Source organism: Bactrocera oleae, chromosome X (assembly GCF_042242935.1).
Source record: "Bactrocera oleae isolate idBacOlea1 chromosome X, idBacOlea1, whole genome shotgun sequence".
Lineage (NCBI taxonomy): Eukaryota > Metazoa > Arthropoda > Insecta > Diptera > Tephritidae > Bactrocera > Bactrocera oleae.
Window position 1 is genome coordinate 28,778,508 of NC_091541.1, and position 17,348 is coordinate 28,795,855.

Sequence of the window (17,348 nt, forward strand, 5' to 3'; positions counted from 1 at the left end):
AAGTATATTTGTCTGTGGCATCGGCGGATATGGCCTGTTGAATCGGCACACTTGCTTTCCATGTAGGTCTCTTAGGCAAGCTCGACCATGTCTGTGTTTTTGATACTGAATGAATTCCAGTAAATCCAAATCATCCCCATCGGTTGTGTTGTGTCGGTCGATGAATGTTTCAACTTCATTTGCGTTGCGTTACTTAGCCATTACATGCCATGACAATGTGGTGATCCCCTATGCTGGAATTCAATTCTGAAATAGTAATGGACTACTAAATTCTCTCCAAATAGTCCGTTTTGTAATAATTTTAGCATTTGGCGGAATCGATTGTCGAAATACCTGGAACATGTGACTGGATCTGTCCTTATTAGTCTCGCCTTTTCAGAGCTTGATAGAGTAGTAGCTTTGTTTTCCGAAATGTCTACTTTATCCACCAGTTTCTAACAACCACCACCACTCTGACTAACAACTCAGGCTATTTTGTTTCTGCAGCAGACATTGTGATAAAAAATGTTGGCAAACCAAACTAGCGGATCATGGCTAAAACTTTCTTCTTTTCAGCCTCCCAAGCAGGTGAGGTTCGAAGTCCTGGATAAGGTTGCTGACAAAATTTTCATCCCTCACATTTGCAACAGTTATATTGCTTGATCCAGACTTTTTACGCAGGCAAATGGAAATTGCATTTTTAATGCGTTCTAACTCGCAGAACTTATAAATATACAGTAGCACGTCCACGAACGTGCAGTTTCAGAACGTGCAATTTTACTGTAAGTTGTTGTGGATGCCCTCTTCTTTCCGCAGTAAATCGTTGGATACGACAACTCCTGAGCATCGTCGTCGGTTGTAACGTCCCTGGGGCATCTACCTTGTCCTGGTGCCATTGCAATCCGTTCAATGGATCTATTTTCAACGGGTTCATTGTCCATTAAAGTCTCCTGACCACCTGGATTTAATTCTTCTTCCATTTCAAGCGGTACATTTTCCTGACGGGCATTTAGCAGGTCTCTTACTTCTGCGTGATCTGCAGGATCCGCAATAAATGGCACAGTTTCCTCGTTTCCAACATTTGCTAGCCAATCACTGGATATTTGTATATTATGCTTGACGTAGAGCTCTGTACCCAGCAGATAGTTTAGTGCCTCCAATATTTTTGCTGGTCGCACTGTCTCCGTCATAAAATTTTGCTCATATTCCAATCGATGTTTCAAGTGCACTTGAATAATACGGCTGTTGTCAAATCTTCGTGGCAGCATGGTGACTGTCTCTACAACAGAAATCGGAATATTCACCACTGCTCCACGAATAGCACATTGTCGTTCATATCCTAGGGAGATGATGCGCATAAATGGGATCCTCGGTGATATCAGTCTTTCCTTCAGACACGTTAAATCCTGAAGGCATTCCGGAATATCCGGAAGCTCCAATCCTTCCGAGAGACAGATATTTGGTATCTTGCCTTTCCTAACAATCCGATAGCATGTGTTGCAAAAGTTGTACTTTCGGTTCGAAGACGGAAATTTTGATGTGAGCTAAAACACTTTTCTAGCATCTTCTGAGCGCGTAAATTTTGTTGAAGTCTGACGCTTTTCGAGTTTTTTCACTTGGTGAGGGAACCAAGTGCCACCGCAACACACGCACATTTCTGTGGGTCCTTTCTTTATCAACAATGCGCACATACCAAAGATATTGGCAGCTCGACGTTGACGTTCTTGTTCTTCTAGGTGTGCATCAGGAGAAAGTTCACGACGTCTTCTTATATTCCTCCTGATTTGCCTTTCGCTTTCTAACTGACGATTTGCGGGATCCGATCTATGCAATTGTACTCTTTCCAACGTTGATTCCTGCACATTTTCAAGTTGTTGCCTGATTTGCTGGCGGGTCACTCTTCTTTGAGAAGAATTTAAAATTTGCTCACGACGTCTTCTTATTGGATCTTCTCGACGAATCCTCCTCAATGCTGCATCTCGTTGCCTTTCTTCTTCTCTTATTATTGGATTCTGGCGCCGCACAGAACGTTCCATTGTGTCGCGCACCTGCTCCGCTGTCCCATATTAAGGATTCATTCGTCTGTTTGAATGTCCTATTGTGTCTCTCTCCTGCTCCGCTGCTCTGTATTCAGGATTCATTCGTCTAATTGAGTGTTCTGCGGTGTTGCGTTCCTGCTTTTCAGCTCTATATTCCGGATTCAAGCGCCTGTTCGAATGTCCTACTGTGTCACGCTTCTGCTCCGCTGTCCTATATTCAGGATTCATTCGTTTGTTTGAGTGTTCCGCGGTGTTGCGTACCTGCTCATCAGCTCTATATTCCGGATTCAAGCGCCTGTTCGAATGTCCTACTGTGTCACGCTCCTGCTCCGCTGTCCTATATTCAGGATTCATTCGTCTGGTTGAGTGTTCCGCGGTGTTGCGTATATTCTTAACATTATTTATCTACTTCATACATAAATTCATTTAGCTTGGTCAGTTTGTATGGATAACTATATACTATAGTGTCCGATCTGAACAATTTTTGCGGAAATTTCATTATTACCTTAGAAAATAACCCATGCCAAGAATTGTAAACATATCTTGTCAAATGAAAAAGTTTACCATGCAAGCACTTGATTCCGATCGTTCAGTTTGTATGGCAACTATATACTATAGTGATCCGATCTGAACAATTTCTTCGGAGATTACATTTTTGCCTTAGACAATAACCCATTCCAAATTTCGTAAACATATCTCGTCAAATGATGAAATTTTCCATGCAAGCACTTGATTCCGATTGTTCAGTTTGTATGGCAGCTATATACTATAGTGATCCGATCTATACAATTTCTTCGGAGATTACATTTTTGCCTTAGACAATAACCCATGCCAAAGTTTGTAAACATATCTCGTCAAATGAAAAAATTTACCATGCAAGCACTTGATTCCGATCGTTCAGTTTGTATGGCAACTATATACTATAGTGATCCGATCTGAACAATTTCTTCGGAGATTACATTTTTGCCTTAGACAATATCCCATGCCAAATTTCGTAAACATATCTCGTTAAATGATAAAATTCCCCATACAAGTACTTAATTCCGATTGTTCAGTTTGTATGGCAGCTATATGCTATAGTGGTCCGATATCGGCCGGTCCGACAAATGAACAGCTTCTTAGTGAGAAAAGGACAGGTGCAAAGTTTTAGATCGATAGCTTAAAAACTGAGGGACTAGTTTGTATATATACAGACAGACAGACAGACGGACATGGCTAAATCAACTCAGCTCATCATACTGGTCATTTATGTATATATTTTATAGGGTCTCCGACGTTTCCTTAAGGGTGTTACAAACTTCGTGGCAAAATTAATATACCCTGTTCAGGGCATAAAAAGGTGAAACGTCAGATATGATTTTTTCATTGATTAAAAGAGTCTTGGAAAATTTTGATTTGACTGATAAATTGATCAATTACTGTGGTGACAATGCGGCAATTAATATATGTCGCGTTGATCGGAAAAGTGTAGGAAATGCTTTTGCAAAATTAAAGAGATTAAAATCGAGCATAGTTGGTGTAGGTTGTGCAGCGCATATCTTGCATAATGCGATTCGTAATGCACTTGATGTTGAAGTAGAGAGCATTGTTGTTGAGATCTACACACATTTTTACATCCACACCATTTGCGCATTAGCATTAAAGTCGCTCTGCAAGATTTCTGAAACTCGGTTTATTGGTTTGAAAGAATCTTTGGGGAAAATCATTCGAATGCTCCAACCTTTGAAAACGTATTTCCACAACCTTCCTTCAGCCCTCAAAAAAGCCAGATATGTATGTCCGCCATTCTTTCAGTAATCCACAATCGAAGCTCTTGTTCATTTTCGTTCATGAACAGGTGAAAATATATTTTTATTAACTGAACTTTTTTCCAAATCGAGATTATTTAATTATTATCGTGTTAATTTTAGTCCCTGATTTTCGAAGAAACAATAAAGAAAATTGAAGGCGATGATATTCCAGCAGTTGCAATTTACAAACACTTGCAACATTTAATGAACAATTGGCAAACATCCAACCAACACAATTACTTTCCGTTGCAAGTAAAAATGGAAATGGACAACCTGAAGAAAGAAAACTATGACTTGAAGCAATTTGAAGTAGAGGCGAAGCAATTACGAAGTAAATATTTCATTTTACACCTCAATTTCGTTTTATCATTTCCTATCTACTTCCCCCTGCGGGTAGGGGTAAGAATTTACCTGCGGTAAGGCATGCCTGTCGTAAAAGGCAACTAAAAGCCAAATGCACTATGACTGTTAATTTATTTTGCCCAGAATTATCAGCACAGTAAATGATGTCAGAAATAGTGCTATAATACTCAGCTTGAACTGATATTATAGACTTTAAATTAAATCCCAAATAAAAAGACATTTGAAGTTCAAGCGACAAATGTCACCAGTCATTGAGTAATGGGTTGCTCAACTGGCAGTAGTTTCGGCTACACAGTCTTACTGGAGACTTTCTGGTACCACGGGGAGCAGAAAGACCTTGGACTTCGGTCCAATCTGCTCATTAGGTTATGGCCCCTTTGGGGAGATTCGTGGTGGCTGTGGTTGAAACCTAAATGCAGGAAGAACTGAATATTCAGCCTAACTGTTTTTTTCAGTAATTAAAAAAAAGTTGCAAAAAGCAACTGGGTTCCGTACCCGAAAACGGAAGAGGTTTTAGGTCGGCCTCGAATCTTACCAAGATGGTAGTGTGAACCCAGACACACTGCCACTGGTAACCAAATAAATACTTGCAAATAGCTCGTATTATTTGGGGCGCTTATCAACGCATTGTATTGGTACGTTGTGCTTTGGAGCACCGTAAGGCCGTCGCCGGCAGGTACTCACGTAAATCAACCGAAAGTTATACCCTGTTCAGGGTATAATGAGTGAAAAGAAAGCTACAGGGGATGCAGTGGAGTCGAGGTTATGTGTAGATACGTTACTGTTGATTCGAGGATTGTTTGTTACGTGTTTAAATTTACAATTTCGCGGAAAACATATTTTCATGCTCCACAGTAATACAATTTTTCTTAAAGATAATCCAACCACAAAGGTAAGTATTATTAATATAAAAAAAGCATACGCTGAAAGTGAGAATTAAATTGAAAAATGTGTTACAATAATATTGATTTCAATCCTTTCATGTTTCCAATTTGTCATCATCAAGTTTCATTTCCGCGCAGAGGTATTCCACGCACTATGTTTTTTTTCACTTATTTATTGTTGATATTATTATAATTTTCCTTCGTTTCGGCCAGTAATGTCAGCGTTCACCCGACACATTTTTTTAAGTCAAGTAAAAACAATGTAAATAGGTAATTCAGTTCAAATTTTCCGCATGTATTTCTTCTTTATATTCTCAAGTTCAAAATGCAAAAAAACACATGTATATTCCTATTTTCATTTTTGTAAAGACGGGATTTTAGTGTAAGAACAAGTAAACATAGGCACCATTAAGTCTGCGTTCAGTTAGCTTGAATTGGAAGTGCTGTTACTTCTCATGAATTGGTCCGTTCTTTTTGCGTAGATGCTATTGTGTTTTAATACAATATAATTAGTCGTTTAAAGACCTCGTGACGCGTTTCAATAATATTTAAAAATAGTAAGGAAGGGCTAAGTTCGGATGTAACCGAACATTTTATACTCTCGCAAAGTCAAATGATATACTCGTTTTAGATTTCTTTGTGGATCTTGCCGCCTTGTTCTATGTTGACCAATATTTTCGGTAAAAAGTCAACTATAGGTACTGGGGTCTACATATTCAGTACCTAGGGGCTTGAACAGTTTTGGTTCAATTTAGATAATTTTTGGTCACAAGGTAGCATACTTTAAAAATATTATTTACGCAAAGTTTTACGCCGATATAATCATTGTTGCTTGATTTGCATACTGGAAAGTGAAAAAATCAGATGGAATTTAAAATGATGTCATATGGGAAATAGGCGTGGTTGTAATCCGATTTCGCCCATTTTAGTACTATAACATAGAAATATGAGAAGAATATTATGTACCGAATTTGGTTGAAATCGGTTAAGCAGATCCCAAAATATGGGTTTTCACCTAAAACTGGGCGGTGCCACGTCTAAATTTGAACGTGGTTCCTACAAAATCATCTTATACCATCCTAGAGATAAATATTAATGTCTCTGGCATGTTTAGTGCTTCATTTATCGCGCGTTTAGTAGTTTTTAACAGTACCGTTATATGGGAGTGGACGAGGTTGTCACCCGATTTCACCCGTTTTCACACCGTCGATAGAGGTTAAAAACATTTGTGCCTAATAAATTTTGTTATTATAGCTTCAGTGGTATAGGAGATATACACATTAAACTTATTAGGGGGCGGGACCACGCCCACTTATAAAATAAAATTTAAACTGCATATGCCCCTCCCTAATGTAATTCTGTATGCCATATAGGAGTCTTGTTGTGGAGCTTACTTATGGCAATTTAATTGTTTTTGATTAATGGCGTTTTGTGGGCTTGGCAGTTATCCGATTACGCCTATCTGCAATACCAACTGTCTTAGAGTACCAAGAAACATGTCTATCAAGTTTCATACAGATATCTCACTTTTTACTCAAGTTACAACTTGCAGAGACGGACGGACAGACAGTCACCCGGATTTCAACTCGTCTCTTCATCCTGATCATTTATATATATATAACCCTATTTCTAACTCGATTAGTTTTAGGTGATACAAACAACCGTTAGGTGAACTATTATACTCTGTAGCAACAAGTTGCGAGAGTATAAAAATGGAAACCGTATTGTTCTGTCCAGTGAGTCGTAAACTATTTTAAAAAAACCGGAATTTAAACGTCAAAACCGCGATCTGGTCGTCCGAAAATATTATCAGCCCGGGAAGAACGGAAAATAATAAATATGGTGAAAGTTAACCCACGAATTACGTCCACAAAGATTATTGGAAACGTAAATATAACCATTAAAAAAAGAATTTGTGCCGAAACTGCTGGAAAAATTTTACGAAAAGCTGGATATCATGGTAGAGTCGATCGAAAGAAACCATATATTTCACTTGTAAACAAGCGAAAGCGCATTGAATTTGCTCATTATTATATATATATAAGTCGCCGGAATTCTGGAGATAAGTAATATTTTCGGATGAAAGTAAATTTTACATTTTTGGCATAAAAGGTCGAAAAGCAAAATCTTGTTGGTACAGTTAAACACGGAAGTGGTGGAATTATGGTGTGGTGTTGCATGGCGGCTGGTGGTGTGGGTCAGCTTGAATTTATTGAATCCACAATGGATAAATGGGGTTATTTGAACATTTTCAAAAACAATTTGAAACAAAGTGCAGAGAATCTTGGATTATATTCGACCTTTTGTTTCCAACAAGATAATGACCCGAAGCATACTGCGGAAATAGTTAAGACTTTGGCTCTTGTACAATGCTCCTAGACAACTTATAACGCTTCCTCAATCCTATTGAGCATCTATGGGATCTGTTGGAATAAAGAATTCGTCAGCATACAATAACAAATAAAGAGGCTTTGCGAAGTGGTATGAAATAAGAATGGTCTCAGATTACAGCTGAGGAAACAAATAAGTTGGTTAGATCAATGCCAAATCGATTGAGCGAGGTTTTAAAACAACGCGGATATCCAACAAAATATTGTATTTAATTTTTCTTTATCATTTTTAATACTTTTGTAACTAATTTTAATGCTTAACGCAGACTTAATGGTGCCTATGTTTACTTCTCCTTACACTAAAATACCGTTATCACAAAAATGAAAATAATAATATAAAATTTTGTTTTTGCATTTTGAACTTAAAAATATAAAGAAGAAATAATGGTAGAAAATTTGAACTGAATTACCTATTTACATTGTGTTTTTACTTCACTTAAAAAATAGTGTCGGGTGAACGCAGACTTTATTGGCTATGTGTATATTGAAAATGTGTCAACGAGAACTGTACAACACTGTTTACAATGCGAATGTGTTACAGAGTACCGATTGCCATCCGCAACGCATTGCTTTTCGCCAAGCCTTACATAGTAATGCGTTTAATACATTGAAGGCAGCAGACGACAGGCAGCATCTGTCAAATATTAAAATACCCACGTTCCCATAAGAGTTATTTACACAACAGTACGACGTCGCCGCAGCAGGTTTGCAGTTGTCCCTGTCGTCAAATTAAATATCTTTCTAATTTTAGTGTAAAATTATTCAAAGCTGTAACAAGTCTAACGTTGTTTTACCAACAGAAGCATAAAATGACTCTGATATATCATTTGAACTAACAACTGATAATTTAAAACAAATAAATCGACCAATTCACTTTTTTCTTTTTCACAAAAAATTTCATTTTGAACTAAATAATTAAATTTCATTGAACTGAAAAAGGTAGGGCAACAACAAATTTTGTACATCAGATGTTTGAGATGCGGCTGCCGTCTGCAAAATGTTTAAGACGCCACTTGCAGACAAGGAAATTTCGCTATAGCTACGTCGTGAAGTGCAGTCGTATATGTGTTGAAAGCATACCCCGTAGATATTAGGTTTCGAAATTCTAACCAATACGAGATTTGTACAAAAAGTAGCACGAATTTTGTATTTCTTAAGGAAGTCTTTTTATCTCCTCAATTGTAGCATAGCGTCGTCCTTTGATGGGCCTCTTCAGTTGTGGGAGCGAAAAAAAGAATACGGTGGCTGCGGCACCACTAATGTGTTGTTTTTGGCCAAATACGCAGTTTGTTCAAAAAGTACCGGGAATTTTGAATTTTTAGCGGGCTACGAGTATTGCATCTTCTCCGATATCTACTTACCTAACAGCGTAAATGCATTATATCTACGGATTCGTACATAAAAAATGACTTGAAATGTATGTTGTATGTTTATTGACAATCGCGAAGCGAATAAAAAGTTAATCAACAGCGCTATTATGTTCTATACTAGTACCGTATACTAAAATGTAATTTATGAATTAATTATCTACCGCAGGCTACTAAGTCACAAGTGGGCATTTTTTGTACATTATCTATTACTATGCACCTCTTTCAAAATATGTAACACTAATATTATATAATATTATGGGGCACCATGTTTAACACAATATTATAGTTATAATATTATATTATGGGGCGTTCAAAAAACATAATATTACTCAAACAGTTTTTTCGCAACATTTCCTACTGCTCATTAATTTTATTTTTACTGCTTCCAAATTGTTGCTTGCCTCGTCTAATTTCGGGATGTTTCTCCACGACCTTAACAATTCTTTTAATTTGTTGTAAACTTATTGTAGTTGTAAGTTGTTTTTTGATATTCTACTTAACGGCACGGCACAGTTTGTAAACCGTAATATCACAAAAAAAGCGGAAGTTCAAAAGTATAGCAGGTATAAAAAAATACAACCGATTTTCAAAATTTTGTCTAAAACGCAGAGTTGGAAACTGCTATAGGGGTTTAATTCAAATATACTAAATGATTTTAAATTCGAATGAATGTCTTAGTTTTCTTTTTAAATATGGGTCATTTTACGATTTAGGATACAATTTTAAGCAATGCTGGCAATGCTTCTCAAAAATGTGAAGTCAAGAAAAGCAAGTAGCTAATACAAGTATACCGGCAACTATAATCCAGTTGACTTACACAATTGGCGTGTAATTTACCCTCAAATAAGCACAATTATGTTTTTTATACTTCACATTTTTATTTGTATTGGACCATAACCACATCCGAGAGATTCCTCAGCCGAAAATCATCGTATATTGGTGGAAGTTTATGGTTAACATGCTCTAACTGAGCAAACGAGCCAAAAGTGGTTTTACCCTTTTAAAAGTGGTGATTTTGGCCTTAAAGACGAGACTGGGCTATTTAAGGGTCCCCAGCCTTTTATACACCTCCAACCATAGTAAGACCACCTATATGGATGCTATAGAAGAGTAACGAAAACTGACCTTAGCTAAATACGTCCCTGCCTACGTCGTGAAACTGTGGTATCTATTACCAATCGACACCCTCGTGGCGGGTGGCGTTGAATTGCACGGCGTGTATGCGTTAGTTTCCGCGATAATTAATATTGGAGTTGAAAATTAGATTTCACATTTGGTATTACAAGATTATATCAATATGTAGCTTTATTAAGTAAACTTTTGCAATGTGATGAATACTGTTGGTAGGTCTAGTTAAGGCATAAACCATTAATAGTCAAAATAAACTATCGCTAATCCCTTCGATTGTTTTGCAGCTCTATCGGACAGATTCGTAGGTGCTTCATCTGCTGCAAGCAGTTGCCGATTTGGGGAAAGAGACTTCAGAATGGCTGAGGTTAGAATTTAAGATAACAATTTTATTTATGTGCATATATTTATTCTAGATTTATTAATATTTTTTAGAAGCTGACGACCCAAAGGTTTTACTATGAAGGTGCAAATAAGTGATCCGGTACTTCGACAGATCCTTTGGGTGGCGCGAAGGTATGACACCTGAAAGCTTATTATTTATCCGGACAGGTGCTGGTGAATGGTGATGCGCCAACTGGGACTTACTGAACGATATTTTTGGACATCGCAAAAATGTGAGTCCTGGGGTAATTTTTGAAAGCACCCACGAAGTTGATACGCTAACAAACACTCCTGAAATGACATGCCCGCTAACCGAAAGTTCCCACGGCTTCGACTTAAGTACCCTTGAGTTGTATGAGGACTCAGTTAATCCACCTGTGCCTTCACCTAGTCATCGCAATGCCGCTCCGGATCCTTCTACCTCACAGAGCACATTTAATTTTAGAAATTAAAAAAAAATATATATGTTAAACCCTTTTGTTAATTTGGTTTTAATTCATTAATATTTAATTAATAATATTATTAGTTGAAGGCATTTTAAGAATTCAAATCTTGTTTTAGCGATAACAACGCGAAGCGTCTATTCACCCTCGTTGGTAGGCAAATTTTGGTTGCTATTTTCACCAGTTTCATTAATTTCTTTTATACTTTCATTAATGTCAAAATTTTCATATTTTTGTATTTGTAGAATATTGGGCAGTATACCCCAAATTAATATCCAACGGCATGCAAATTGCAAGACATTTTTTATTTGTATTTTCAGCTCTTTTAAACTGTTGAACCGTTGTAGTCTGGTTACTTGAATACTTTTAATGCTGTTTTGGGAATATTATATTTGAAAAAAGTAAAATTCAATCAGTTTCATTTTGTAATATATTATTAATAGTATCTCAGAGAGTACAAAAATATTATGTTTTCAAAAACAAAAAGTAGGTGGCTGTCCACGGTGATTTGGTCACTTGAAGACATCTGAAAAGAGAAAAATCAAAAAGATTATTGTTCTGTGAGCTTGTAATTCTGGTTTGATGGATTGTTTAAACAATTTGGTTTAAAAATAAAATAAAATGGTGGACTTCGAAAAAAGTGACATTTCTTAAAGTGGAAATCGGGCTGTAAAATAGAAAGTTAGCGATAAAATAATAGATTCTAGTTCCTGCGAGAGCTATTAATAAGTAGAATAACACATTTAATTTTCAGCCCAATCGGTTGGATAGAAAATTGTTTATCCTCCGGGCCGACCGTAAGAACTTTGTTTCGAGAAAAACGCGTTTAAAGTTTCAACAACGGATTAAATATGTTTCATAGAATTATATTTATTATTATAGACAAATCAAACTACCTTTCAATTGTCTATCCCTGGTGCGTATAATTCAACTTCTTCATAGGCCTCATTGTTAGTCACTTTTTCAGCGTCCTTTACGAGACGCTCCCGTATAAGTGCTATAACTTCGTCAATATTTCGATTCTCGTTTTAAAATTTTTACAGTGTATTCTTAGTATATAGTTCTTTCGAAAAAACGGTCGGGATTTTTCCAAACCAAGTTACCAGACTACTAACTTAAACCAAAGCAATGCTTAACTTTATCTCGATACCGGCTAAAAGTTCTATTGAAGAGATTTCGTTGCTGCAAAGTGCCTTCCGTTGCATTTTTTCTAAAGGGAGTTATAAGACTCGCAGTAAATGTATACGAATTTTCACCTGCTCCTGTCAATAGTTCAGGAACTTTGTTGGACAACTCGCAATTATAAATTCTTCCATCATATGTTAATATTTCTAAAGTTTAACTTTTCATGAATATATCTATAAGAATATATCTTTTCGAAGTTCAAATTATTTTCGGAGGTATAGGTATTTTGCTGACCTGGCATCCACACTGGTTTTTCCGACACGTGGCAGTTCATTGAATGATTTTGAATATGAATTTGTTTTTTACCTTCAGAATTGCACAAAATGCTATGTTGGTTATTTTTTTTTTGTAATGGAGAAACATAAAACCAAGCATAGCTGCACAATTTAATGGAAAATCTCACATTTATTACTTCTCCATCGCTAACACCAATTAAACCTGCGATTTGAAATTGTTGCTCTTTCACCACTTGAACTCAGTCGGTAAAGTACTATTACTGAACACTTAGAATAACGATAAAATCAAATGTTGTTCTGCTGACTCGCACAATTTGTCCGTGTTTTCATCCAAACGCGGCAAAAAGTTTCTTAAAAAGTCTTCTGATTTTGGAACAGAATGATGGACAAATGGACATCCATATCTAAAATATTTAGAAGCCGCAAGGACAAAGTTTCCATAATTTCGTCTTCTTTTTTATGTTAGATATCTGGGAGATGATATGATTTTAGTCTTTAACAGTATAAACGCAGTTAGATTACCATAATTTTCTTCAAATTGCTCCAATATAAGTAAATAATTTTTTAGGATCTTTTCCCATAATTTAAGAAACTTCACTTATTTGCTAACTCTTGTCATTTTAAATGTATGTTTTGACAACTGCTGAACGATAATACTCAGATTTTATATTCTCACAACGTAAAGAAAAACAAAGGCGGGGAAATACTTTCAAGTGTTGCAAAGCTTTATATTAAAAAATGTTGCGATACTATTCAATAATAAATTTTCGATGAAATCGTGAATGGATTGCAATCAAATTTTGTATTTTAATAACTCATGTATATTATAAATCGTAAACTAACTTAGTTTCAATATAACAGCATGTCCGAAATATTAATATTAAGATCAACTAAATAAACTAAAATTAGGTATATGCAATATAAGCTCAATAATAGGCCCTTTATTTATTTAATATATGGAGACTAATGAAAATCATTATATTAAGTATATGGGAGCTAGGGTAATTTGTGGATCGATATCTCACATCTTCGGCACTATTGTATATCCAATATTATACTTTCACTAGCTAACCCGGCAAACGTTGTTTTGCCATATATGTACGTTATTTTTAGGAACTTTTTTAAATAAATACTTTTTTAGGAAAGTTTTTTAAAAATATATGAGTGTTGCAAATTATTGAAGTATAATTTATCTAAATTAATAACTTTTTCTTTATTAAAGTAACAAATATATATTAAATTACAATTACTGATAGCTATTTATACATCGAAATTAGTTCATTTGTATACTACTAATTATGGCAATTAAAAATAAACAAAGATTAATCTCTCAACGCAATGGAATGTACAATATTTTTGGTCAGTACGTCTTTAGCGAATACAAACAATCTGCATGTTTTGCCCAAGCGAGACACATAAAAATGTTCGTGAGAAAAGTATGGTGTTCTAAATCTAAGCCTGAAACAAAATATGTGTGGCCTTGTAACTTATTGATCGTCATTGCGAATGCAAATCTTATTGGAAACTGAGAGCATTTGAATTTTATTAGAATTAATTTTGCCATTCCCAATTTTGGCTACGATAATGTTTTCATTAATTTTTTAATTGCTAATCTTGTGCTATTGCAAATTCGTAGTGGGTTAAAATTGTGAAGCAAAATAACCGGAGATCCAACCCATGACCTGTATGACTCCAAGTTCCAAGATTTTTATAATTCGTGTCTATACTGGGAAATATATTGTCAATGAGAGTATTTTATGAGTTGATGATTGTGCAGAAATTAGTCGGTAGTTTTATGCATCCAGTATTTCCATGTACAGCAACTTTTCTATTTCCAATATTTAACAGTTGTTTTGAGAAAGTTTCGATAGATGGATCTTGAAGCATACGAATGCATGTGCACTGTCAGCTGTACTTTTTATACATTACGCCACAGTTGCGATTATTTTAAGCAAGCATTGATATCATCAGCGTACGTTGAACGTGTTTGAAATCACCTGAAAGGAGTAACAGAGTGCCGCCAAATTAAATTCGGTCGTAAGTAAACTTTTGTTCATCATTAGTAGTGGAAGTTGCGAGTAACAGTCGCTGCCAATTCGTTAGTATCATAATGCACTTCACAATTTATATCTGTGTTGATTAAATCAGATGCACTCCGATTTGGTGAACTCATACAGAAATGGCTGATTAGTAAATTCGCAATGACATTGCGTCTCTGAATGATATTGTTAGATCGTTGCCCGTCGTACGTAGTCGATACAACATATCATCAGTCATCGAATTTTTATGATTATCTCATAACATTTGTGCTCGGATTGGTAAGTATGCCATCAGTACTAAATAGTAGACAAATATGTGTTCCTGTGCAATTTAATGCAGCTGCAACAAGTATCTTCTGGCAATCCCAGTGAAAGACATGCATATTTATACGTTGAATACTGTTGTCCATTTCTTTACATATATCTTGAAATGACAATGATTCGTGGACATTAACCAACAACAGTCACAGATAAAAGCACACAGTCTGCCTTGTATTGATTGTATATACACGACCCAATTATTATATCACGATTTCGTTTGTGAAAAATACGCGTTGGTCGTTTTCGAGATGCAAAACTGAATGGATAACTACTGGTTCCTGTTTATGAATTTGGAAACCGAAGATACGCCAGGCAGCTTCATTGCAGCAGATAAACTGGGCAATTTGGTATTTCCTTATTTCATAATTTTAATTTATTGGAAGAGCATTTACAATAGCATACTTGCAAATACATTTGATACGCTTCATTGAACTACAAAACTCAACATTAATATCGTATAAGTATTGAATATTTTACTGAGCAGAGGTGAATATGGTAGTAGAATATGGAATAGTTAAATTCACTAGAAGAATCAAATTAACTTGAGAGTTGAAAATTAAAATGATACGTATAAAAGTCACTGGAGACACCTGACGGGGATAACCGATTGATTGATAGAACTACAAGGTGCGTTCCAAAGTAAACAGGACTTTTTTAAAAAAACAACAAATTATTTTATCGGCAAACTCAATTAATTTTATTCAAAATAGTCTCCTTCTGCTTTAATACAGCTTTTTGCACGGTCCAAAAGCATGTCGAACGAGTGTTTTAGCTCGTTGCCCGGTATGGCCGCCAGTATGCCGGTGCAAACCTTTTGAATGGCCTCCACGTCTGCATAAGGCTTTCCTTTCATCGGCAAATGCATTTTTCCGAAAAGGTAGAAGTCGCACGGTGCCATATCAGGTGAATACGGGGAGTGGTTGATTGTTAAAATGTGATTTTTGGTCAAATAATCGGCCACAAGCGTCGATCGATCAGACGGCGCATTATCGTGCAACAAACGCCAACTTCCATCTTCGCGATATTCGGGCCGAACACATTGAATACGGCGCACCAAACTCCAAGGTAGAATATAGAATTAACGTTTTGGCGGGGTATAACAAATTCTTTGTGGACAATACCCTTGGAATTATAAAAACAAATCAGCATTGTCTTCACTTTTGACTTCTTCAGGCGCGACTTTTTGGGTTTCGGCTCATTTCTCATTTATGTCCTCACGACCACTTTGAAAACGTTGAAACCACTCGTGCACTCTGCTACGGGATAGGCAATCATCGCCATAAACTTGTTTCATCAATTGAAATGTTTCGGTAAAAGTTTTACCAATTTTAAAACAAAATGTAATATTGGCTCTTTGTTCGAAGCTCATTAACGCACCGATGACAAAAACATACTGACACTTAAAACGCAATAACTCCACTTCCAATGTGTGAAATGTCATGAAATTTTTACTGGAAGTCGATTAAGGATAGCAGAATCTAACGCACTTTGTTACTTTTTTACTGTTTACTTTAGAACGCACCTTGTATAAAATGCAAAGTTAGCAGAGCTCAATATAAAAATAAGAAAATAATTTTTATTATACAAATACCAAGTGAAATACTTGTAAGTAAAGTGAAAATATGCTCATTTATACCAATTATAAATTATAAACAAGAAGAGCTTTTGTTTGAAATGCAAAGAATTGTTTTTTTCCTGCGGTTGAGTGTATGAATTTGTTGTACCATTCTGTGCATTTATATATTGGATTGGCAACTAAGTAATTGCAGATTTAAAAAAAAAAATCAAAGCCAATTTTTTTATGGAACTAAATAACTATTTTCTGTAATATATTGCCAATTTTTATCAATGATCTTTTGCCATCTTTCAGGCAGCATCAAAAAACTGAATCAGGTACGATTTGACATCATCATCACTATTGAAATTTTGACCATTCAAGGAGTTTTGTAAAGATCGAAACAAAAAGTAATCCGATGGTACAAGGTCAGGACTATATGGTGGATGTGACAAAACATCCCAACCAAGCTCCAATAATTTTTGCCGAGTGACCAAAGATGTGTGCATTGTCATGATGGAATACAACACCTTTTTGATGTATCAATTCGGGCCGCTTTTCTTCAACTGCATTGTTTAATTTCGTTGTTCAAAGTAGACAACAGAATTGATCGTTAGGTTGGGTGATAAGAGTTCAAAGTAGACAATTCCTTTATAATCCCACCAAACTGATAACAAAACCTTCTTTTGATGAATACCAGCTTTTGATGTTGTTTGAGCTGGTTCACCTGGCCTGCTTCACGATCTTTTTCGCTCGATATTGTTGTAAATAACCCGTTTTTCATTGCCAGTTATCATTCGTTTTAAAAGTGGATAATTTTTCTTTCAGTTCGTGAGGAACCCATGTATCGAGTTTTTGAACATAGCCAAGTTGTTTTAAGTGATTTTCAATGCATGTATGTGATACCTGAAGCTTCTCTGCAATCTCACGTGTTGTACTGTGATGATCCGAATCGATTATTGCTTTGATTAGGTCGTCATCAACTTCAACTGGACGACCAGAGCGTTTTTCATCTTTGAGTGAAGAATCACCAGAACAAAATTGGGCAAACCAATTTTGACACTGCCGTTCTTTTATGGCTTTGTCGCCATAAACAGCACATAACTTTTTGTGCGCTTGCGATGCGTTTTTCCCTTTGCGAAAATAAAAAAGCAAAATATGACGAAAATGTTCCTTGTGATCTCCCATTTTTCAACGAACGCCAAATAAAACGCAATCGATCAAAAAACTTTTTTTTTTACT

General features: G+C 35.9%; 1 protein-coding gene and 1 long non-coding RNA gene across 3 annotated transcripts in view; one reads left to right on the plus strand and one right to left on the minus strand.

The window, feature by feature from the left end:
• Positions 1–10,811, plus strand: part of Ephrin (ephrin) — a 125,408-nt gene extending 114,597 nt beyond the window's left edge. For both annotated transcript variants that reach the window (XR_011397251.1, XM_036376013.2), the window contains 2 exons: positions 10,231–10,310; positions 10,379–10,811. Coding sequence is in view for 1 of the 2 variants with exons in the window: in XM_036376013.2 (XP_036231906.1) it covers positions 10,231–10,309 (79 nt within the window). In the remaining variant the exon portion in view is untranslated. The remainder of the gene's footprint in view (positions 1–10,230; positions 10,311–10,378) is intronic.
• Positions 10,812–11,186: 375 nt separating this feature from the next.
• On the minus strand, positions 11,187–12,893 carry LOC138857993 (uncharacterized). Its single transcript, XR_011397252.1, has 2 exons — positions 12,714–12,893; positions 11,187–11,296 (listed from the first exon to the last, which is right to left on the minus strand). It is a non-coding gene; the product is annotated as an uncharacterized lncRNA (long non-coding RNA).
• Positions 12,894–17,348: the final 4,455 nt, after the last annotated feature.